The following is a 23257-nucleotide window of genomic DNA, read 5'->3' as shown; positions in this document are numbered from 1 at the left end:
AAAGTGGCAGTTTTGTTGGTACTATTTTAGGCTACATATGATATTTGGTTGCTCTATATTACACTTTTTGTGAGGCAAGGTTTTATATTTTTTGTTATTTACGACATTCATCTGTCAGATTAGATCATGTGGTATTTTTATAGAGCAAGTTGTCACAGACGTGACAATACCAAATAAGACAACTTTTTGGGGTTGTTTGTTTCAGTTTTACATAACAAAGCATTTTTGAAAACCCAATATTTTTTTTCGTGTCTCCACATTCTGAAAGCCGTAGTTTTAGTTATTTTTTGGGCAACTGTCCTATTTTTTGGGCAAAAAAAAAACTACTTACAGTGGCTTTTATGTTGTTTGTCCATGGATAATTGCCTAAGGGTGAAAATGAATTTGTAAAAAGGAGCACCGATTATACATTTAGTAAGAAGTGTTGATTATTTAGTTTGCGGCAGTTTCCTTCCGACCGATTTTCGGCATATTTGACGGGTTTGGTCTGGATCTCCTGCCAGTCCCAATTATAGTTAATAGAGACGGATGACAACGAGTTTCCGGCAATGCCGGAAGGCAGAGTGATTCCACAGGCTGTTCCCTGACGAATACTAAGCGCTAGTGTGAAACTAGCCGAAGTAGTGCACATCATTTTTTTTTACGGTGTTTACCTGAGGGGTTAGGTCATGTGATATTTTTATAGGGCAGGTTGTTATGGACGCGGCGATACCTAATATGTATACTTTGTTTATTTACTTAAGTTTTACACAATAACAGCATTTTTAAAACAAAAAAAAACTATGTTTCAGTGTCTCCATATTCTGAGCCATATATATATATATTTTTTTGAGCGATTGTCTTAGATAGGGGCTAATTTTTTTGCGGGATGAGGTGACGGTTAGATTGGTACTATTTTGTCGGGTATACGCCTTTTTGATCGCTTGGTGTTGTACTTTTAGTGATCTAAGGTGACAAAAAATTGTTTATTTAGCACAGTTTTTTTTTTTTTTTTTTTACGGTGTTCATCTGAGGGGTTAGGTCATGTGATATTTTTATAGAGCCAGTCGATACGGACGCGGTGACACCTAATATGTCAACTTTTCTTTTTTTTCCCTATTTTTTACACATTTTTTAATTAATTTATTTGGGGAAAATGACGTTTTTTGTTTTTTTACTTGAAACTTTAAATTTTTTGGGGGGGAAAACTTTATTTTGTCAACTTTTTTTTCTATTTACTTTTTGTCCCACTTTGGGACTTCAACTTTTCGGGGTCTTATCCCCTTTACAATGCATTCCAATACTTCTGTATTGGAATGCATTGGCTGTATGAGTAATACAGTGTGTATTACTCATACAGCTTCCTGCCTGTGAGATCCAGAGGGCTGGATCTCACAGGCTCTTCACCGGAAGGAAGCCCCAATGCCTAAGGTAACAGCAGCACAGGGACCCGATGGCAGCGCCGATCCCCGCCCGACATCGCAAGTGCCGCGGTCAGCTCTGGCCGCGGCACATGAAGGGTTAATGCGCCGGCATCGGTGGTTTCACTGATGCCGGCGCATGCAGCAGGGGTCCGGTTATCAGTCACTGCTGGACCCCTGCCGTGGATCGGGCGGGAGCAGCTCATGCACCCGCCTGATCCCCATGAAGTACATGTACGTCACAGGTCTTTAAGTCCCGCAAAGAAATTACTTACATGTACGTCATGGGTCCTTAAGGGGTAATATATAATTATATTATTTTTTGGGTTGTACTGTATATAGCAGCATTTCCTTGGCACTGTGTGGTGATACAGTATTATGTGGGCTGAAATTAGGAGCAAAACTATCCAACAATGGGTGGGCTTCTTTGATAATGGCACACGCAAGACCATTAGCGGTACAATTTCTGCAATATCTTTAAAATAAAAAAATAAAAACATGCAAAACTCCTCCAATTCTTGGAGACAATATTCATTCAGCTTCGGCTTTATTCCTTAAGGCCTCATCCACACGAACGTATTTTCTTTCCGTATCCGTTCCATTTTTTTTTGGGCGGACCGTATACGGAACCATTAATTTCAATGTGTCAGCAAAAAAACGGAAGTTACTCTGTGTACATTCTATTTCCGTATGTCCGCATTTCCGTTCCGCAAAAAAATAGAACATGTAATATTATTGTCCGCATTGCGTACAAGGATAGAACTGTTCTATTAGGGTCCAGCTGTTCCGTTCCACAAAATATGGAATGCACATGGATGTCATCCGTATTTTCTGTGGATCCGTTTTTTGGGGACCGCAAAATACATACAGCCGTGTGCATGGAGCCTTAAGGAAGACAGTGATTTCGAACTTACAGCTCTCCAACTTTTGCCAAATTACAGCCCTCAGTGTTCTTGGAGACCATTGCTCTGAGGCATACACACACGAGCAGTGTAATAGGCTTTGCAATTTACATACCTTTGAAATGGAAGTGTACTTTGTTTTACTAGATAACATCATAACTGGGAAAAGGCGCGCTTTCTTGATCCTGTTGCCTTGGCTCTGTAACTGTGAGACACACATCGATTGCTGCAGACGTGTGAAAAATGTGCTGAGAACTTCAGTTGTTGGTAAATGTCATCTTCAATGTATTTTCTTTTTTTACCACAGAACTGAATACTACAGTACATTTGTTATTTCAAGGCAGATTGCAAAAAGAAAACAACTTACAGTGGCTTTTATGTTGTTTGTCCATGGATAATTGCCTAAGGGTGAAAATGAATTTGTAAAAAGGAGCACCGATTATCCATTTAGTAAGAAGTGTTGATAATTTAGTTTGCGGCAGTTTCCTTCCAACCAATTTTCGGCATATTTGCCGGGTTTGGTCTGGATCTCCTGCCGGTCCCAATTATACAGTAGTTAATAGAGACGGATGACGACGAGCTTCCGGCAATGCCGAAATGCAGAGAGATCCCACAGGCTGTTCCCTGACGGATACTAAGCGCTAGTGTGAAACTAGCCAAAGTAGTGCAGATCGTTGATTTGATCATCGTATTAAGAGTATTTAGACTGGCTGAGCGTCGGACAGATAATCTCTAACAAGCTTGTTAATAATTATCGTAAAGGTACGAAAACGCTCATTCATCGGGTCATGAAGGCCCCTCTCTACTGCTAGATTTAGCAGATGCTTGTTGGAAAGGAAGGGTTCCTTCCCAACAATCACCCGCCCATATTTACATGCAGCGATCTCCTCCATAGTATTCAGAAGAGCGATCTCTAATACCATTGGTCGTCCCTATACAGAATTATTGTTTGTCGGCAGCAAAGTGCTGTTTAGTTGGCACAATCAGCTGATGATTTAGGTGACCACATGAAAGATGCCATCACCCGATGAACAAGCATTTCACCATACTGTGGAGGAGATCGCTGCATGTAAAGAGGTCTCCTTGACTGACCGGCAGGTGATTGTTGGGAAGGAATGCTTCCTTCTCGACAATCGTCTGCTAAATCTAGCAGTGTAATAGTGGCCTTTAGTAAGAAGCGCCAATCAGCCATTTAGTAAGGAGTGCCGATCATCAGTTTAGTAAGGAACCCGATCACCGATTTAGTAAGAAACATCAATCATCAATTTAGTAAGGAGCACTAATAAGCAATAAGGTGCAACGATAATTGGTTTAGTAAGGAGTTAGGAGCGCTGATCATCGATTTAGTAAGGAGAGTTGATGTTTGATTTAGTAAAGAGATTTGATCATCGATTTAGTAAGGAGCACCGATCATCGATTTAGTAGGGAGCGCCGATGTTTGATTTAGTAAGGTGTGCCAATCATCAATTTAGTAAAGAGCGACGATTATCGATTAAGTAAGGAGGGACGATCATTTATTTAGTAAGGAGTGCTGATTATCGATTTAGTAAGGAGAGTTGATCATCGATTTAGTAAGGAGCGCCAATCATTGATTTAGTAAGAAGTGTTGATCATCAATTTAGTAAGAAGCACCGATTAGCGATTAAGTAAGGAGTGCGATTTTGTAACGGGCGCCGATCACTGATTTATCATCAACCCCGAAGGAGTTCAAATCAATGATTTAGTAAGTAGTGCGTATCCTAAATTTATTAGGGAGCATTGATCATCTGTTTAATAACAAGCACCAATCAACTTAGTAAGGAATGCCAATAATGATTTAGTAAATAAGGCGTGGCAGTCATTAATTTAGTAAGCAGCACCGACCACTGATTTAGTAAAGAATGACAATCACTGATTTAGTAAGGAGTGCCTACTATCGATTTAATGTTCGAAATATGTGCATTTATGTGTAACAGTGATCATATGCTTTTTTTTGTAATTTTGATTGCTTTTGATATCACTTTTATTTCCTCCTTTCCTACCAACCTAAAATCAATGAAAAATTATCATTAAATCTCTGCACCTGTTTACACTACACAGTGACTGGACACACTTACTCCATAAAATAACTTTTTTTATATGATAATCGTTCCGTGTAAAAGGCAATAACTGATAGTTGTATGTAGGAGACTAACCCCATATAAAACACCTAATCAGCAGTTTGGAGAGCTAGAAAATAATTGTCTACACTGACAACTAGGACAGGTTGCAGCCAGCTAGGAAAATAATTAAAAAAGAAGTCTCATTCTGTAAAAGAGGGCAGGGCAGGAATGTTCTCAGGGCTTCCTGGGTGTGGATCACATTGTGTAACCTTAGCTGTCTCATCTCTTCATCATATCTCCTTTGCTGTGGTTCATCGTCATCGGCAGGAATAAGGTTTCCTCAGACTAATTGTGAGTCACAGTCAGATATTTATCAGAGTACTTTCCTTGCTCTACCTGTGATCTTAGAGTATCTCCACAGATTTAGAAGCACAAGGAATCTACAGGAGTAACAAGGGTCCTCTAAAGTCCAGGTACTAAGACAATGGAAGATCAAGATGTTAAGACAGCTAATGGCTCCCATTCCGAAGATGGTCATGAGAGTTTTCAACAAGATTCAGCAAATTCCAGTATTGATGAAACTCCAGAGATCCTAAGTAGCCCAGGACCAGACCAAGGAGGCGTAAAAACCACAGTGCTGAAGAATAGTCCTGGGGCTGGAATGAAATTCAATCGTCTGAATCTTTATGGTGGATCTGATGCGAAAGCTCCTGGAAGCCCTGGTCATGATAGTTTAGAAAATCGCAAGTCTGCTCGCGTAAGTGTAGGGTCTAATATAGAGTCGGATGATGTCCTTTGCGATACATGCATTGAAGACAAAAAGAAAGCTGTTAAGTCCTGTCTAGTCTGCCAGATTTCCTTCTGTGAAGCCCACCTTAAACCCCATTTGGAAGGAGCTGCTTTTCGGGACCACAAACTGCTGGATCCCATTAGGGACTTTGAAGCCAGAAAATGCCCACTTCACAGCAAGACAATGGAGCTGTTTTGTCAATCAGACCAAACCTGCATCTGCTACCTGTGTATGTTCCAAGAACACAAGAACCACAATACCGTGACGGTGGAGGCTGAGAAATATGTAAAAGAGGTAAGTGCTGATTTTTTCATAGTTATTACTGTACATTACTCAAGTTACAAATGAGTAATTATTGCAACTAGAGTTTACCAAGTCACCAAGTTTACAATGGTTTGAGAATTGAGATAATTTTCAACTTGAATCCGTAAAGATTAGAATATTTTTAAATATAGGTTTTTTTTTATATTAGCTCATTTAAAAAAAATTAAATCAACATGATTTATATTTGATTTGATTTCCATAGACATCAATAGAGTAAAAACTATTAGAAATAGTTTCCCACTAAAATCAAATCAATCCCAAGTGAACATGCATTTGAGTTTCTTAGTCATGGGAAAACATGTGCCATTGGGGCTTCCCAAGACTCTTTAACAGCAAATTTGTAAAGTTATCAACGAATACATCTCACACTCCACTCCCATACAATTGCTTACTTGGAGCTAACGAGAGTTAATATATTATAATAAAGCCATATTTCAGAATTCCCCTCTATTATAATTGCATTACAGTGATTACTGCAGGGTTAGAGCGACTTTACGGCTTAATGGCCTTTAGAGATTTGACATCAAGAATCCAGATATGTTTTTTCCCTTGTCTGTAACGATTTAATCATTATAATTGTGTTACTCCTTCGCTTTAATTCATTTGGAATCTTAGTGTCAATCATTTTTAATAGTTCATTTGGTTAAATTTAATAAATTATGAAAAGAAACATCATAAAAATTGAAATAATAGTAAGAAAAAAATTACAAGTGGCAGAGTCGTAGGAGTTTTATATTCCAGCCACCCAGCAATTTGTCCATCACCAATGGTCAAGCTTCTAAGAAGTATTGTTGTGATTTTCTAAATTTCAAAAAGGAGAGCAGGAACATTTTTAAGTATTTTTTTTATTAAATTTTTTATTTTATTTGAAAGTATATAGACCTGGGATATTCCCACTGAGGAATGTACAGTTTGGAAGTGGTTAAATGTGTAAGAGCTTAAATTCTGCTGTGGTCCTGTCTGAACAAAACATAGACTGAGGGCGTTTCCTTTATTACGACATTTCATGAATGCCTCCGTATAATAGCTAAAATCTACGGCTGCTGTCCTGCCACACCTTGGGTGTGCCTGCGCATTATGCAGACAAGCCACCTGCCCGTAGCCTAATACAGCATGTTAGCAGTTAGTTACGCAGGTTGAAATCCCCTCAACCCCCCCTGGGGAGCAGATATGTGACAACTTGCATTTGTGGACTGTGTGCTCAACTGTTTTGTAGGTGATTCTTCCCATAAAGGCTTCAGGCTTAAAAACTGGATCGATCTAGAATCTATTAGAGCACATTTAAAGCGGCAGCAAACTGTCATTTTGTAAAAGTTAAAGGGTTAGCTTTGGATAGGTTATCAATATCAGATTGGTGGTGGTCCGACACTCATCAACCCCCACTGATCAGCTGTTTGAAGAGGTTGCGGGGCTTCAGGGCGTGCTGCAGCCTACTCAAAGCTTCCCAAGAACAGCACTATTCATTATGTAATGGCTGTGCTTGGTATTGCAGCCCAGGCCTATTTACTTGAATGGGATTTGGCTGCACGTAGGCCATGTGATCGATGAACGTGACATCACTGGCCTAGGAAGAGGCTGCAGCACTCGCTGGAGAACCATGTCCTCTTCGTACAGCTGATGGGCCAGGAGTTTGGAGCCCCCACCAAATACATATTGATGACCTCTCCTAAGGATAGGCTAGCTTGGCTATCTTTGTCTGTCCCATAGATATTGAATGGAGCAACAGTGTGCATAGCTCCATTCAAATGTCTCCAGAACGGGGAGCTTGGGACCTCCATTTAAGTGATTGTGGTGGCCCCAGAAGTTGGGCCCCCAGCAATGATGTTTATTGTCTATACTGTAGATGCGTGTTGAGGGTTTTATCTTTCAATACTTTCTAACGACTGTGCCCAGTTGCAGAAGGGCAGTTTGAAACTTTTCGGCCCAATGCACAATTCTCAACAGGGCTCCCTACTATAATCTATACTGATCTTCTCATCTGAGACAAGATGTTCCGTGGACCCCCTCAGGCTCACACACCCTAGTTGTGGCTTTCCTTAGTTGATGAATCCTATGTTTTAAAGATTAGCTATCGGCCATTAGCTTTTAAAGAGGTTTTCCAGGAATTTGATATTGCTGGCATATTCTTAATTGTGTATTAGACACCTTGATGCCACAGACGATTGTCTGGGGAGAAGCGTTCCCTCCCGGCAATCGTCAGATAGCCAGTAGAGGACACCTCTGCTATTACATGAGACCCTTTTGCTTTTTACAAATTTTGTTATGTTGAGGCCTTGTGCTTAAATAAAAAATAAAATGAAAAAATCAATTTTTTGCCCCATCATTCAATACCCCATAAAGACAAAGTGAAAACAGAATGTTCATAATCTCTGCAAATTTTTATTAAAAAGGAAAAACTAAAATTGTTTGACATAATTATGCAGACCCTTTATTTAGGACTTACCATAGTTGAAGCCCCTTTGGCAGTGATTGCATCCTCCAGTCTTCTTGGGTTTGATGCCACAAGGTTTGCCCACTTGGATTTAGGGATTTTCTGCCATTCTTCTCTGCAGATTCTCACAAGCTCTGTCAGGTTGGATAGAGACCATCAGTGGACAGGCATTTTCCAGTCTCTCCAGAGAGGTTTCAGGACAATGACATTCACAGAGTTGTCCCTAAGCCACTTCTGTGTTGTCTTGGCTGTGTGCTTAGAGTCATTATATTGTTGGATGGTGAACTTTTAGCCCAGTCTGAAGTCCAGAGCACTTTGGATCAGGTTTTCATTAAGAATATCTCTGTACTTTGATCCATTCAGCTTTCCCTCAACCCTGACCAGTCTCCTTGTCCCAGACGCTGAAAAACACCCCCACAGCATGATGCTGCCACCACCTTGCTTCACTGTAGGGATTGTATTGGGCAGGTTTGTATCTGGTTTCCTTCAGACATGATGCTTAGAATTGAGGCCAAAAAATTCATTCTTGGTTTCATCATACCAGAGAATCTTGTTTCACACAGTCTGAGAGTTCTTAAGGTGCTTTTTTGCACACTCCAAACATACTTTCATGTGTCATTTGCCAAGGAGAGGCTTCTTTCTTGCCTCTCTGTCATAAAGCCCAGATTAGTGGAGGGCTGTAGTGATGGTTGACCTTCTGGGAGTTCCTACAATTTGCACACAGGATTTTTGGAGATAGACCAAAATGACCATTAAGTTCTTGGTCACCTGTCTTACCAAGTTCTTAATCCCCCCCCATTTAGTTTGGTGGCGCGGCCAGCTCTAGGAAGTGTCCTGGCTGTGCCAAATGTCTTCCATTCAAGAATTATAGAGTCCACTGTGCTCTCGGGAACTCTTGGGAACAGTGCAGCAGATTTTTTTTTTGTACCCTCCAGATCTGTGCCTCCACACAATCCTGTTTCTGGGCTCTACAGGCAGTTCTTTCCGCCTCATAGCTTGGTTTGTGCTCTTATATGCATTGTCAGCTAGGAAACCTTATATAGACAGGGCTGTATCTTTCCAAATTATGTCCAATCAACTGATTTACCACAGGTCGACTCCAATCAAGTTGTAGAAACATCTCAAAGATGATCAAGAGAAATTAGATGTCCCCCCTTCCCTAGCTAAATTACAATTGTCATCTCAAAGTGTCTGAATACTTATGTCCATGCTAAATTTTAGTTTTACCTTTTTAATAAATTTGCAAACACAGCTTTCTCTTTGTCAATATAGGGTATTGAGAGCAGATTGATAGGAGAAAACTTGATTTTTTTTATCATAGCACAGGCCCGCAAAATGTGAAAAAAGTAAAAGGGTCTGAAAACTTTCTGAATTCATTGTACCTATATATTAAAGCGTAGTCTTTGTCCAAATAACTCAGTTTTATTGCTTGTTATTCTCTTATGCTGTGTGTGATTTACAGACTCAATGCATAGCATACCATTACATTATTACTAGCACACAAGCACTGTAGGGCATGTTCACATGAGGCAAAAGGTCGTTGTCATAGCAGAACAGGTTCAGGGACGTTCATCACGATAACACATTTGAATGCACAGTAAACTAGATCTCTTACTAATTCTGATATGAACTCTCAACTGAAAAGAAAATGTTGTGATGCATTTAAAGGGGTATTCCCATATTTTTTATGATCGGTGGGGGTTCAACTTCTGGAACCCTCAACAATCCTGAAAATAAAGGGGCTGAAGTATTGATTTGGTGGCACAGCTGCTTCGGTCTTTTGTCCCTGCACAACAGCGCCGCCTGCTGTATAGGGTAACTCCATCAATCAATCATCAATGCAGAACCTTCATTATCAGGATCGGTTGGGGTTCCCATCTTAGCAATAGCAATATTCAATCACATTATGAGATGGGAATACCCCTTTAAAGTGAAACTCCTCTTAAGGCAACCCTCTGGTTCAAGAAAAAAAGTCACATTAACTTGGGAATAAGCAGAACTTTTACATTACCTGCTACCTCAGCTGTCAGCTGTGGATCCGCCAGTTGCCAGGCTCCTCTTCTGTCATCCAAGATGGCTGCATTGCTTCTCAGGCTACCGGATGCATACTTTGCATTTGGGTAGTCCAAGACACTTCCTGCTCAGATTGGACACCATTGCTCATGGGAGCATTGGTGGACCATCCAAGACCAGTTAAGTGCTCTGTTTGTTTCCCAGTTAATGCAGACGGTCTCTTTTAAGAGCTTAATTTAAAGGGGTTTTCCAGGAATTTAATATTGATGGAATATCTTCAGGATAGGTCATCAACATCAGATCGTCAGGGGGTCCAACACCCGGATAGCCTGCTGGTCAGCTGTTTGAAGACGCCATGGCGCCCTGGTGAGCTTACCACCCTCTCACAGCTCACCAAGCACAGTGCCTTACATTGTATAGTGGCCATGCTTGGTATTGCAGCTTTGGCCCATTCAATTGAATAGGACTGAGCTGCACCTAGGTCATGTGACCAATGAACGTGACCTAGAAGGGAGTCACAACGCTCACCAGAGTGAGGACCCCCACCGATCAGATATGTATGGCTTATCCTGAGGATAGACCATCAATACTTAATGTTTTGAAAATTCTTTTCAAGGTGTTATTATATAAGTTTACTCAAAGTAATGACTAACTTGTGACCTTCAGGATAATAATTTTTAGGCTCTTACCTCTGTGCAGCACACCTCAGGCTGACATACAGTCTGTGCATTAAATATACACTGCCATAAAAAATGACTGCGTCCGTCTATGGCACTGGTAGGGCAAGGACATGGTATCAGAATTTCTAGCATACTTGCAGGTTCTTAGAAAATCGAAGGTGGTCTTTTACTCCATCAGAAGACTTCACAACACGTTCAACCACAGTAGAAAAACGGTTAGCATACGTACACAGTACATACAGACTTTTTCTCTATGATGAAGCAGAGCACTCAGTGTATACTACTGTAGCACCCCTGCCCTGATCTGAGAGAGGCACTGTACCCTATCCAGTTGCCTTCCACTGGTGCATGGATTGCAGGTTGCCAGTTGGTTCTAAGTGCAAAAGGAGAATCTAGGACAAAATTATCCTCCTGGTCCACTTTTTTTTAAGCTGGTCATACAGAGATGACACATTTGGCCAACAGCTATCTCTCCTGATCCTCCCACACATATGCATGCTTGTCTAAGCATGTCCATATAGTTATTGGGGAGAAGGCAGTGGTTTATCTCCCCGAGAACAAAAGGATCAAGCAGCTGGAATCCAAAATGCCCGATCCTTATCTCTCCTAATGTAAGCTGTTGAAGGAGAGATAGGAGAATACAATACACATACCTTCTAACCTTTGAAAAACTCAAGAAGGGACAATATCAGTGGCAAATTATTTTACGTAAAGCCATGACACAAACTATGCTCAGTGCCTTTCTATACAGGATGCATGCTTAGGGGCATAAGGCAACCAAGGCCAAAGTTCTGGACTGTCCCATTGGACCCGGATCTGTTGGGAGGCATGCATACACATTAGACAGTCGTTGGAACCTGCTGAAATTGGTGGGTTAGGCAAACACAAATCTAATGTGTATGGGGGCCTATAGATCGAATGTGTATGGGAACCTAAAGATCTAATGTGTATGGAGGCCTATAGATCTAATGTGTATGGCATCCTATAGATCTAATGAATATGGATATCTATAGATCTAATGTTTATGGGGGCATATAGCTCTAATGTGTATGGGGGCCTATACATCTAATGTATATGGGGGCCTATAGATCTAAAGTGTATGGGGGCATATAGATCTAATGTGTATGGGGGCATATAGATCTAATGTGTATGGGGGCATATAGATCTAATGTGTATGGGGGCATATAGATCTAATGTGTATGGGAGCCTATAGATCTAATGTATATGGGGGCCTACAGATCTAATGTGTATGGGAGCTGTAGGAATTTGCTCTGGTAGGCAGGGTAAGCGGACGCAATACATAGGCAAGACCATGATTGAAAAAACAAAAGTCCAGTGTTTAGTCACACAGAAAAGACAGAAAAGAAAAACCAATGCTTTACAGAGTCCTGGTGTTAGTTCACACCGCAAGAGCTCCCAAAAATAACATAAATCACCTGGCAGACCACAGCAGGCTTTAGGGCGCCCGCAGCTCTCAAAAACACAGAGCTTTCTCAGCTCCTCTCTCACTTGAGGGAACATACCACACCCAGATGAGCTGCTGGCTGGGTTTTTAAATCCCAGCCCAAAACCTGGCCTGGAAGTGGGGAACAGCCACCCACCCTGCTCTTTGACCTCTCCCAATAAGAACCGGCCCAGATTGGCTTTACAGTCACAGTAAGAAAAACAATGTCAGCGAGCACTAGCTGCCGCTGACACACAAAATTACCGGTTCTTATCTCACCGAGGCAAGGAACCTTGGTGACACGTACCTTCCGTCAATGACGGACCCTTACACCTTCCTACAGGCCCATAGATCTAATGTGTATGAGATCCTAAAGATCTAATGTGTATGGGGGCCTATAGATCTAATGTGTATGGGAGCCTATAGATCTAATGTGTATGGGAGCCTATAGATCTAATGTGTATGGGGCCTATAAATCTAATGTGTATGGGGGCCTATAGATCTAATGTGTATGAGGGCCTATAGACCTAATGTGTATGGGGTATTATAGATCTAATGTGTATGGGGGCCTATAGATCTAATGTATATGGGGTATTATACATCTAATGTGTATGGGGGCCTATAGATCTAATGTGTATGGGGGCCTATAGATCTAATGTGTATGGGGTATTATACATCTAATGTGTATGGGGGCCTATAGATCTAATGTGTATGAGGGCCTATAGACCTAATGTGTATGGGGTATTATAGATCTAATGTGTATGGGGGCCTATAGATCTAATGTATATGGGGTATTATACATCTAATGTGTATGGGGGCCTAGATCTAATGTGTATGGCCTATAGATCTAATGTGTATGGGGGCCTATAGATCTAATGTGTATGGGGGCCTATAGATCTAATGTGTATAGGGGCCTATAAATCTAATGTGTATGGGGGCCTATAGATGTTATGTGTATAGGGCCTATAAATCTAATGTGTATGGTAGCCTATAGATCTAATGTGTGGGGGCCTATAGATCTAATGTGTGGGGGCCTATAGATCTAATGTGTACGGGGGCCTATAGATCTAATGTGTATGGGGGCCTATAAATCTAATGTGTACGGTAGCCTATAGATCTAATATGTACGGGGGCCTATAGATCTTATGTGTATGGGGGCCTATAGAGCTAATGTGTATGGGGACCTATAAAGCTAATGTGTATGTGGCCTATAGATCTAATGTGTATGGGGCCTATATATCTAATGTGTATGGGGGCCTATATATCTAATGTGTATGGGGACCTTAAGATCTAATGTGTATGGGGCCTATAGATCTAATGTGTATGTGGCCTATAGATCTAATGTGTATGGGGACCTTAAGATCTAATGTGTACAGGGCCTGTAGATCTAATGTGTATGGGGACCTATAAAGCTAATGTGTATGGGGGCCTATAGATCTAATGTGTATTGGGCCTATAGATCGAATGTGTATTGTCCGCTTTAGTGCTTGAGTCAGGAGCCCTTCATCCAAGCACCTTCCCTTTAGGCCAAACCAATGTGGCAAGTTTTTTAAACAACTCCCCACACTCCTCTATGAAAGATGGGTGGAGAATCTGGGCAGATCAAATACAAAGCTGGTTCATACTCCCTCCTCTCAACTATATGCATATAAAACACTTTAACAAGCAATAAACCCGGGCGCTCCCCCTGCCATACATTTTATTTCTATTTCTGTACATTAATAATTTGTCATGGATTTTACAAGCTGAAAAGAGAAGTCAGCCCTGTCATCTCGGAAGGCTCTGACAGTTTATCTTAATGTTATCTGGGCTGTAATTGCAGATAAACTGCTCAGGAACAGATCTGTGAGATGGGATTTTTATAACTACAGTACAAAAGGTCATTAGAGACAAAACCAAATGAGTACACAGACCATAAAAGACACACGAAGCGTCACTAGAGTGCGAAACGCCGAGATTTAGAGGAGAAAAGGTAATTTACAGAGCAGAAAAGTCAAATTGTGTCATTAAAGTTAATAGTTTATTCATAGGGTACAAATATGGAAGCGGGGCTTGTTTACCGGAGATAATATCCTAAAAATATGTTAGATAAAAAGAGAAAAATACAAATATAATAATGATGTATTGATGATATCATAACATGAATATAATATAAAATGAACTGAAATGGTCATAAAATTTTACCGTAATAAGATTTATAAACACTTCACTTAAAGGGAACCTGAAATGCATGACGAGACCCTTCTACAACAATCATGACACCGAGCAGGAGGCGCTGAGCAGATTGATATACAGTTTTATGGGAAAAAATTCGTTATAAATTGCAATTTTTTGTCAATTAAAGGGAATCTGTCACCAATTGGTTTTAAATAGAGCATACCGAAACATAAACTTACTCTTCTTGTGGAAATCTGATCCCTTAATCCAGAGAAATGCTTATTTGTATTTTATGTTAATTAGGTTTTAAGTGCATTGAGGGCGGGGCTGTGCCGTTCATTGCACCATTGCTCCTCTGCTTTTCCCCGGGGCCATCTTTTAAACTTTTGCTCGTTTTGGGCTTAGGAGAACAGTAAGCGATTCTTATCAGTGACGGACAACCTTCTTCATATCAGCGTGCATACTGAGATAGCGGTCACTGAGTAGGACCACCCACTGGACTCCTAAGTATAGAAAAAGCTGAATTATAAATTACCAAAAAGTTAAGTCTTTTCCCACAAACCTATATATATAAATATATCAATCTGCTCAGCTCATCCTGCGCTATAATATGTTGCTGGCAGGACAGGCGGCATATTCTTTTTGACAAGTTCCATTAAAGTGTGTCTGTCAGCAGGATTAAAGGGGCAATCCAATCTTGGACATTGCGGGCATATCGCTAGGATAGGTCCCCAATGTCTGATAGGTTCTGGTCCCTCCACCAATACTTAGAACAGAGCCCGCAAAGTGCCGTTGGGCGCACGTCCACCATCCATTGATTCCTATGGGAGCACTGGCTCGGTTATTTCCGTCAGCCCCATAGAAGTAAATAGAGTGGTGACTGTGCTTGCTCAGTGCGCTTCCCAGTCATTTTAGTGGGGACTTCCAAAAAATAGCCGAGTGTGCTGCTCGGCTATTTGCGGCGCTCCCATAGGAATGAATGGACGGCAGCTACGCATTTGCGGTGCACCCTCCATCACTTTGCGGGCTCCGTTCTATTTATAGGTGTGGGTCCCAGAGGTGGGACCTGCACCTATCAGACATTGAGAAACTGCCAGCAAACAATAATTCTGTATGGGAACCAAGGGCGGATTGGCCATAGACCTTACAGGTAAATTTACCAGTGGGGCATTGCCCAGGGGGCCGCTCAAGCCTTCTTCTTTGCCAATGGCCGGGTAGATAGTGAGTGGTAATTAACACTGTGAGAATCAGGTACTCATGTACCCAGCCACCGCACATACCCTCCTGAATTCATCTGCTGTGGATGCATCTCGTCTCCTAAGTCCCCTGCTCCATATCTTAATCAGAGACAATTGGAGGTAAAGGACAGCAAATGGCATCTATCGATGGCCACCACAAAGGAACAGCCTTTGGGGCAATATATTGTGCTTCAGTGTGGTATATGGTTCTGATGGGACTGTATGGTTCTGATGGGACTGTATTTTTCACTATGGTATTGCTGACTCCACCTACTTGTGTTGAGCCACCCTCTGTACAATTTGGACCCACCTACCAACATGTGGGGCCAATTTGAGATTTTTTTCCAGGGCCACTTTAAGTTTCCAGTCCGCGCCTGATGGGGACGAGCGATGGCATTAGTGATCGCTCCTCCCCATCCTTTGGAGGCGATTGCTGCATGTAGATACAGCAGTCTCCTTCACTGCCGAGCCGGCGATTGCTGGGACGGAACGCTTCTTCCCCGACAATCGTCTGCTTAACTCATCTTACTAGAAGGATAGTCTTTACACTATTTTACAATGTAGATGATACATTAGGAATATTTGTGAGTTAGTATTTTGGGGAGGATGTAGTGATAAGCTGGTAACGTACTGGCCTGGATTTAAGACTAATTATTTTGATAGATTGATATATATATTTTACCTAATATTCTACTAGATCAGGACTCTGCGTCCTCTGGAAAAAATTGATTTCACCTTTGCAAGGGAAACTTTGGGAGGTGGATTGAAACAAAGACTTTGTGAAATTGTCTATACAGCTGCTTCCAGTAATGGCATAAAGCCAGCTCATGATAGGTTTGCTTCCATCAGTAGAAACCTTTCTCCTTGGCAGGCCTTTCGGTCCTTCAGTACAATTTAAAATGCAAATGAATGTGCGGAAAGCTCATTGAGATAACAATTATCGGTGGTGGAAGGCTTTTGTGAACAGGAAATTCACACCATTTGCATAATGATACAAGCAATCTCATAACTATATGACGTAAATTAGACGGATTAAACAACATTAAAGTTAATTGTTTAAGTGGTTCTCCAGGATTTTTTATAAATACCTCCTCCACCCAGTGGGACCAGTGAAGGGAACTATATTGACCTACTTCCTGCTACTTGGTTTTGGCTCTGCGGGTCCAGGGATGTCTTCACTGTATTTCCGGCACTGCATGTGCATTTCCTGCATGGATGGGTTGACGTACGCCACTGCAGCCAATGACTAGCCTCAGCAGTGACATGTCCCCAAGCTGCTCGGAGACGCATCACCATTGGCCGCAGCAAGGCACGTCACTCCATCCATGCAGAAAGTTTACATGGTGGAGACCTGAAGTGAAGTAAAGAAAGATGGGGACCTATGGAACCGAATGGCAGGGAGCAGGTACTATAAGTATTGTTTCCTTCACAGGTCCCACTGGATGGGTGGGATTTAAAAAAAGATGTGGACATCCCTTTCAAAGGAGTTTTCTGGACAGTTATTTTTTTGTATTTGTCAAAAAGGGTTAAAAAATTTAGAAAGAGGCACTACTCACCTCCACCAATTCCTTGCCACTGTTGGTCTGATGCTAGACCAGTGCTGTCCATATCTTCTCTGGCTTAACACATGCTGGAAATGCCAGGAAAGGTCCACTGAGCCAATCATTGGTCAAAGCAGTGACCTGCTTCAACTAGTGATTGGCTGAGCAGGCATTTCCTGTGTGTCCAGATGGAACCAGGAAGTGGAGACCAGTGTTGATCCTGTAAGCATCGGAACGGCAGCAGGGTGAGGAATTGGCGAGGAGAGTAATGCTTATCTTAATTTTTTTCTAAACATTTAGCCTTTTGGACAACCCCTTTGAAGTGTAACTGTCATGTTTTCATTTAAAAAATAAATAAAAATTTTGCATATATTACTGCTGCTGCAGCATTATACAAAAAGCAATCTTTAGGTTCTTCACATACCACTGTTTTCCTTGAGCTTTTCCATTAGTCACGGCTGTTTTAACCCCTACAATATGAGGATCTTTTCAAAATGGCTCCTCTGCCAGTTCTCTGAGGCCTAAACTGTTTCCCTCATTCCACATACACACTTGCTGTAGCAGCAGCTTTCTGCCAGCCAATCAGATTGGATTACTGAGAGACACACCTTCTCACTCTGAAGCCTAATGCAGGCATGCAGTGTGAAGGACCGCCCCTCTGTCTTCTGTTTATATTAAAAGGAAGACAGACAAGCCCTAGCAAGGGTCTTTTAAGTGACCAGTGGAAAGGGACAGGGGACATTAATAAAAGCTGGTATTATATGGTAATTACAGATCTTTTGACAATCATTGACAAACTAAAAAATATTACATTTACACTTTAACCCCTTAAGGACCCAGGATGAGAATGCTCGTCCTAAATGGACGGTACTTTGTGCCCCAGGACAAGCATTTTCGTCCTGTGGTCCTTCCTCCACCCCTATGTGCGGTTCCGCGATCAGCAGACGGGATCCGGCTGTTACTGACACTGCCGGATCCCTGCTGCATCCACCAGCATCAGTGATAACGCCGATGCCAGTGGATTAACCCCTCATATGCCGCAGTCAGCACTGACTGCTGCATATGGGAGGTTTGCGCTCCCTCTCCTCATCCATCGGGTCCCTGCGCTGCGGTGGCGGGGACCCGATGGTTGCCATGGCAGCGCCAAGCCATTCAAAGGCCTTGGGGCCCGGCATGTACAAAGGCCTATGAGGCCCAGCCCCCAGGCTGGATCTCATAGGCAAACTATCAGTGTATTAGGCCACATTCACACATTGTTTTTAACAATAAAAAAAATCTAAGTTTCAATTAAAAAAAAAGCTCCTTTTCCATAAAAATAGACATATAAAAGTGTAAAAAATATGAAAAAAACAGACATATTAGGTATCATCGTGTGTGTAACAACCTGCTCTATAAAAATATCACATAATTTACCCTGTCAGGTGAAAACCATAAAAAACAAAAAAACAACAGTGCCCAAAAAAATTTATTATTTGTCACCTTACATCACAAAAAGTGTAATACCAAATGATCAAAAAGTAGTATGTACCCTAAAATAGTACCAATCAAACCGTCATCTCACCCTGCAAAAAATGGGACCCTACCTAAGACAATCGCCTAAAAAATTTAAATAATATGGCTTTCAGAAAAAGGAAACCCAAAAACATGATTTATTAAAAAAATGCTTTATTATGTAAAACTGAAACAAAAGAAAAATAAAAGTAGACATATTTGGCATTGTCGTGTCCATAACAACCTGCTCTATAAAAATTGCACATGATCTACCCTGTCAGGAGAACATTTTTTGGTTACCTTGCCTCACAAAAAGCGTAATATTTAGCAATCAAAAGTCATATATACCACGAAATAATACCAATAAACGTGTCACCTTATCCTATAATTTCCAAAATGGGGTAAATTTTTTTGAGTTTCTACTCTAGGGGTGTTTAAATGTCATATGGCAACTTAAAATTATCCCAGTAAAATCTGCCCTCCAAAATTCATATGGCGCTCATTTCCTTCTGCGTCCTGCCGTGTGCCTGTACAGCAGTTTACGACCACATGTGGGGTATTTCTGTAAACTGCAGAATTGGGGTAATAAATATTGAGTTTTATTTGTCTGTTAACCCTTGATGTGTTAGAGAAAAAATGAATTAAATTGGAATATCTGCCCAAAAAGTGAAATTTAAAAATGTAATCTCCTTTTTCCTTTAATTCTTGTGGAACACCTATAGGGTTAACAAAGTTTGTAAAATCAGTTTTGAATAACTTGAGGGGTGTAGTTTCTACAATGGGGTCATGTATGGGTGGTTTCCACTATGTAAGCCCCACAAAGTGACTTTAGAATTGAAAAAGGTGGGTTTTAGAGATTTTCTTAAAGCCTTATAAGATCCTAAAGAATAAAATTACATTTACAAAATGATGCAAATATGAAAGTTGACATATGGGAAATGTGAAGTAATAACTCTTTTATGATGTATCATTATCTGCCTTAAAAGCAGATAAATTTAAATTTGGAAAATTTATAATTTTTTTAAATTTTCTGTAAATTTTGGATTTTTTAAATAAATAGAAATGAATTATATAGACTAAAATTTTTAGTACAATGTGTCGTGAGAAAACATTCTCAGAATGGCTTGGATAAGTAAAAGCGTTACAAAGTTATTATCACATAAAGTGACACGTCAAGTTTCCAAAAAAGAGCCTGGTCCTTAAGGTGAAAAATGGCAAGGTCCTTAAGGGGTTAACTATTTATATATAGGCTTTTAGCTATAAACTCTGAATGTGATCCAGCAAATGCTTCCTACTAATAAGTATGATATTATTCAGTAAATTCTCCCTTTGCCTATAGTTATATCTGCAGGATAACGACCTGATGATTATTCAAGATGTCTAACGTTTCTTGTTCCTTCCATTAAAGGCAGAATTGTCTGAAATCCAGGATCAGCTTCACCTCCAGTTACTTGATGTAGATGATGAGGTGGAAAGATGGCACAAGGAGAAGGATCGGATTAGGGTAAGAAAACCGTCATCATTATTTTAAAGCTTTGATTTTGCATTTTATTCGCCGTGGCTTTTTAAAAGCTTTGTCCTATCCATCAGGACCGGCCCCACTACAAAGTGAGCCATATGAATGGCGGTGACAGCGCAGGAGAAGTCTTTTGTGGACATTTCAACATACCCAAAAGAATGGAACTTAAAGGACTTTACTTTCTGCCGAAGAACCTAACTGTTCCTAACATGATACATTTTTATGCAGCATCTCGGGGTGTGACACGCTAGGACAGATAACTGTATTCTGGTTAACGCAAAAGAACCAAGAATTATTGTCCCTTAGTGGGGAATGTAAAGAAACAAAGGCTAAGGGCTTGTTCACACAACCGTTGCCCCTCCGTTGCCGCATTGTGGCCTGCATACGGCGGGTCCTCAATACACGGGGCACCGGCCGTGCGCATTTCACATCACGGATGGGGACCCATTTCCTTGAATGGGTCCGCAAATCTGGAGATGCTGTGCGGAACGGAACCACAGAACGGAACCCTACGGAAGCACCACAGAGTGCTTCCGTGGGTTCCGTTCCATGCCTCCGCACCGCAAAAAGATAGAACTTGCTCTATCTTTTTGCGGAACGGATGGATCGCGGACCCCATTCAAGTGAATGGGGTCGAGATCTGCATGCGGCAGCCCCATGGCACGTGTGAACAAACCCTAAAGGTGAAGTGGCTAAACCTACAGATTTCGGCAGTATATTGTGTATATAGGGACCAGTGATGGCCAGTTCGCAGTGTTCGCCCCGCAAACATAAGCGGGCTGCCATCTTGACTCACAAGTCCGGCGATGCACAGGTAACCCCTTACCTGTGCCTGTGCCGGGAGCCGGTCCGAAATCAAATGCAGTCACCGGGAGCAGGCAGTTCCGAGAACAGCCGCCGGGGGCCTTCATCGGGCTGTTCTTGGAACTGCCTGCTCCCGGTGACCGCATTTGTTTCAGACCGCCTCCCGGCACAGGTAAGGGCTTGTGAGTCAAGATGGCAGCCCGCATGTGTGCGCAGGCGAACACTGCAAACTGGCCATCACTGATAGGGGCGTCCTGATTCTTCCCCGCTTGCCAATTTAATAGTGTAAGGTAATTTCTACCATTTTTTTTAACAGAGTCTGAAAGCAAGCAGTGCAAATCTATCTATCTATCTGTCTGTCTATTATCTATCTCATATCTATCTATCTATCTATCTATCTATCTGTCTATCTTGAAGTGAATGGTTCCGCATACGGTTCGCAAAAAAAACGGAACGGACACGGAAAGAAAATACGTTCGTGTGTATGAGCCCTATCAAAGCTAGAACCAGCCCTGCACCTCACATGTATCCAGAGATCTCCACATTCACTGTTCCAATTGCTCTGCTATATCTACAGTACATCGAGCTTGCAGCTGGGGGTGTGTGTCCTTTCTGCTGCAGCTCTCCTTATCACATCTGAGGGGATGTTTCCTTTCTGCTGCAGGTATCCCTCTATCACAGCTCAAGGGGCAAGTCCTTTCTGCTTCAGCTCTCTCTTACAGTTCAGGGGGGTGTTCTTTCTACTGCAGCTCTCTCCCTGTACAGCTTCTGAAAGAAGATCCAGCTAGAGGCAGTTGAAGGATGGAGCATGTGTGACCACCTAAGTAGGTGGACATGCACATAAATATAGAGATTAAACACCGGGGGCACCATTATAACGAAGGAAAGAGAATAGCACACAAATTGAACATTTTTGTAAAAGAAAGTAAATTACAAATGAAACTAGGTTTCATGCTGAATAATATTAAAGGGGTTGTCCCACAAAAAATATTCTACATTTTTCAAACCAGAACCCGGATCTGAACGTTTTTGTAATTGCAAAATTTAGTATAGCCGCTGAGCTATTCAATAAAATGTATCTGGGTAGCGCCACCTGCTGTTTGCCTTTTTTTCTAAATTCTCTGTCCAGCTCAGTGAGGTTGACATAGATACTCAGTTCCATCCTTCAACTATCCCCCCCCCCCCCCCCCCTGAGAAAGTGCACGCCTTTTGAGCTGTCAGCTTGATATAAATCTAGCAGAGCAATGAATGTGGAGATCTCTGGATCCATGTGAGGTGCAGGGCTGGTTCTAGCTTTGTCAGAAAGATATTGTCCTGTACTAGATGATGTCTGATTTTACTGTTTTGCATTAGTCATGGGATACCCCTTTTAAAATAACATGTACTATTCCCTTTAAAGTATCAATCTTGTAAAAAAAAATATTTTTCAAATTGTATCAGCTAGTGTAGCATTAGTTGCAGCTTTGCCCCTGTACATGCCTACCTGTCCATTAATAACATGAGGACGTAGCTTTACATGCTTCCATCATACAGCTGCCTGTCCAGCAATGGCGCCGTGCCTTTACATGTGGCCTTTCTTTTCTACATGCACACGTGTCCCGGCCGTTCCGTGCATTGTGGACCGCAATTTGCGCTCCCCAATGCACAGGCACCATCCGTGCGGTTTCTACAGACGGATGCAGCCTCATTCAACCTGAATGGGTCCATGATCCGTCCGTGCTGCAAAAAAATTTGAACAAGTTCTATTTTTTTGGGGTGCAGAGGCACAGGGAGAAACCTAGGTAGTGCTTCCGTGGGGTAACATGCCTCCATTCTGCACCGCACCTGGCGGATTGTGGACCTATTCACTTGATGCTGTGCACAAATGGCCAGGGCCCGTATATTGCAGACCCGCTGTCTGCAGGCCACAATACGGGCCCGGCCGCACATGGTTCATGTGCACGAGCCCTTAGGGTGGGTTCGCATCAGCATTAGAAATTCCATTATACTGTTCCATTCAACAAGACTTTTTCCCCGGAACCGTTATTTGTGTCCATAGACATGTATTAGGACGGAGCAAAACGGAATGCCTCTTAAAGGGTTCCGTTTTGCACTCTGTCCTAAATATCCATTGTATTCCATTATAACTCTGTTATAATAATGGAACAGTATAACGGAATTTCTAATGATGGTGAGAACCTGCCCCTTTTTAGTAGATTTCCCTACATGCTGAAGAAAATCTCATCTTAGAGTTAGGCCTCATGCACACGACAGTTTTTTTTCACGGTCCGCAAAAACGGGGTCCGTGGGTCCGTGATCCGTGACCGTTTTTTCGTCCGTGGGTCTTCCTTGATTTTTGGAGGATCCACAGACATGAAAAAAAAGTCGTTTTGGTGTCCGCCTGGCCGTGCGGAGCCAAACGGATCCGTCCTGAATTACAATGCAAGTCAATGGGGACGGATC

General features: G+C 41.8%; 1 protein-coding gene across 2 annotated transcripts in view; it reads left to right on the top strand.

Annotated features, from left to right (window-relative positions):
• Positions 1-4663: 4663 nt before the first annotated feature.
• Positions 4664-23257, top strand: part of TRIM29 (tripartite motif containing 29) — a 79055-nt gene continuing 60461 nt past the window's right edge. The window contains exons 1-2 of one of the 2 annotated variants that reach the window (XM_044288672.1): positions 4664-5467; positions 19901-19996. In XM_044288672.1, coding sequence (XP_044144607.1) covers positions 4868-5467; positions 19901-19996 — 696 coding nt within the window. In that variant the 5' untranslated portion in view covers positions 4664-4867. The remainder of the gene's footprint in view (positions 5468-19900; positions 19997-23257) is intronic. The other variant, XM_044288671.1, reaches the window with a different exon arrangement.

This window comes from Bufo gargarizans, chromosome 4 (assembly GCF_014858855.1).
Source record: "Bufo gargarizans isolate SCDJY-AF-19 chromosome 4, ASM1485885v1, whole genome shotgun sequence".
NCBI classification, from domain to species: Eukaryota; Metazoa; Chordata; class Amphibia; order Anura; family Bufonidae; genus Bufo; species Bufo gargarizans.
Note: the sequence above shows the minus strand (reverse complement) of the source record. Positions and strands in the feature narration are given on the sequence as shown.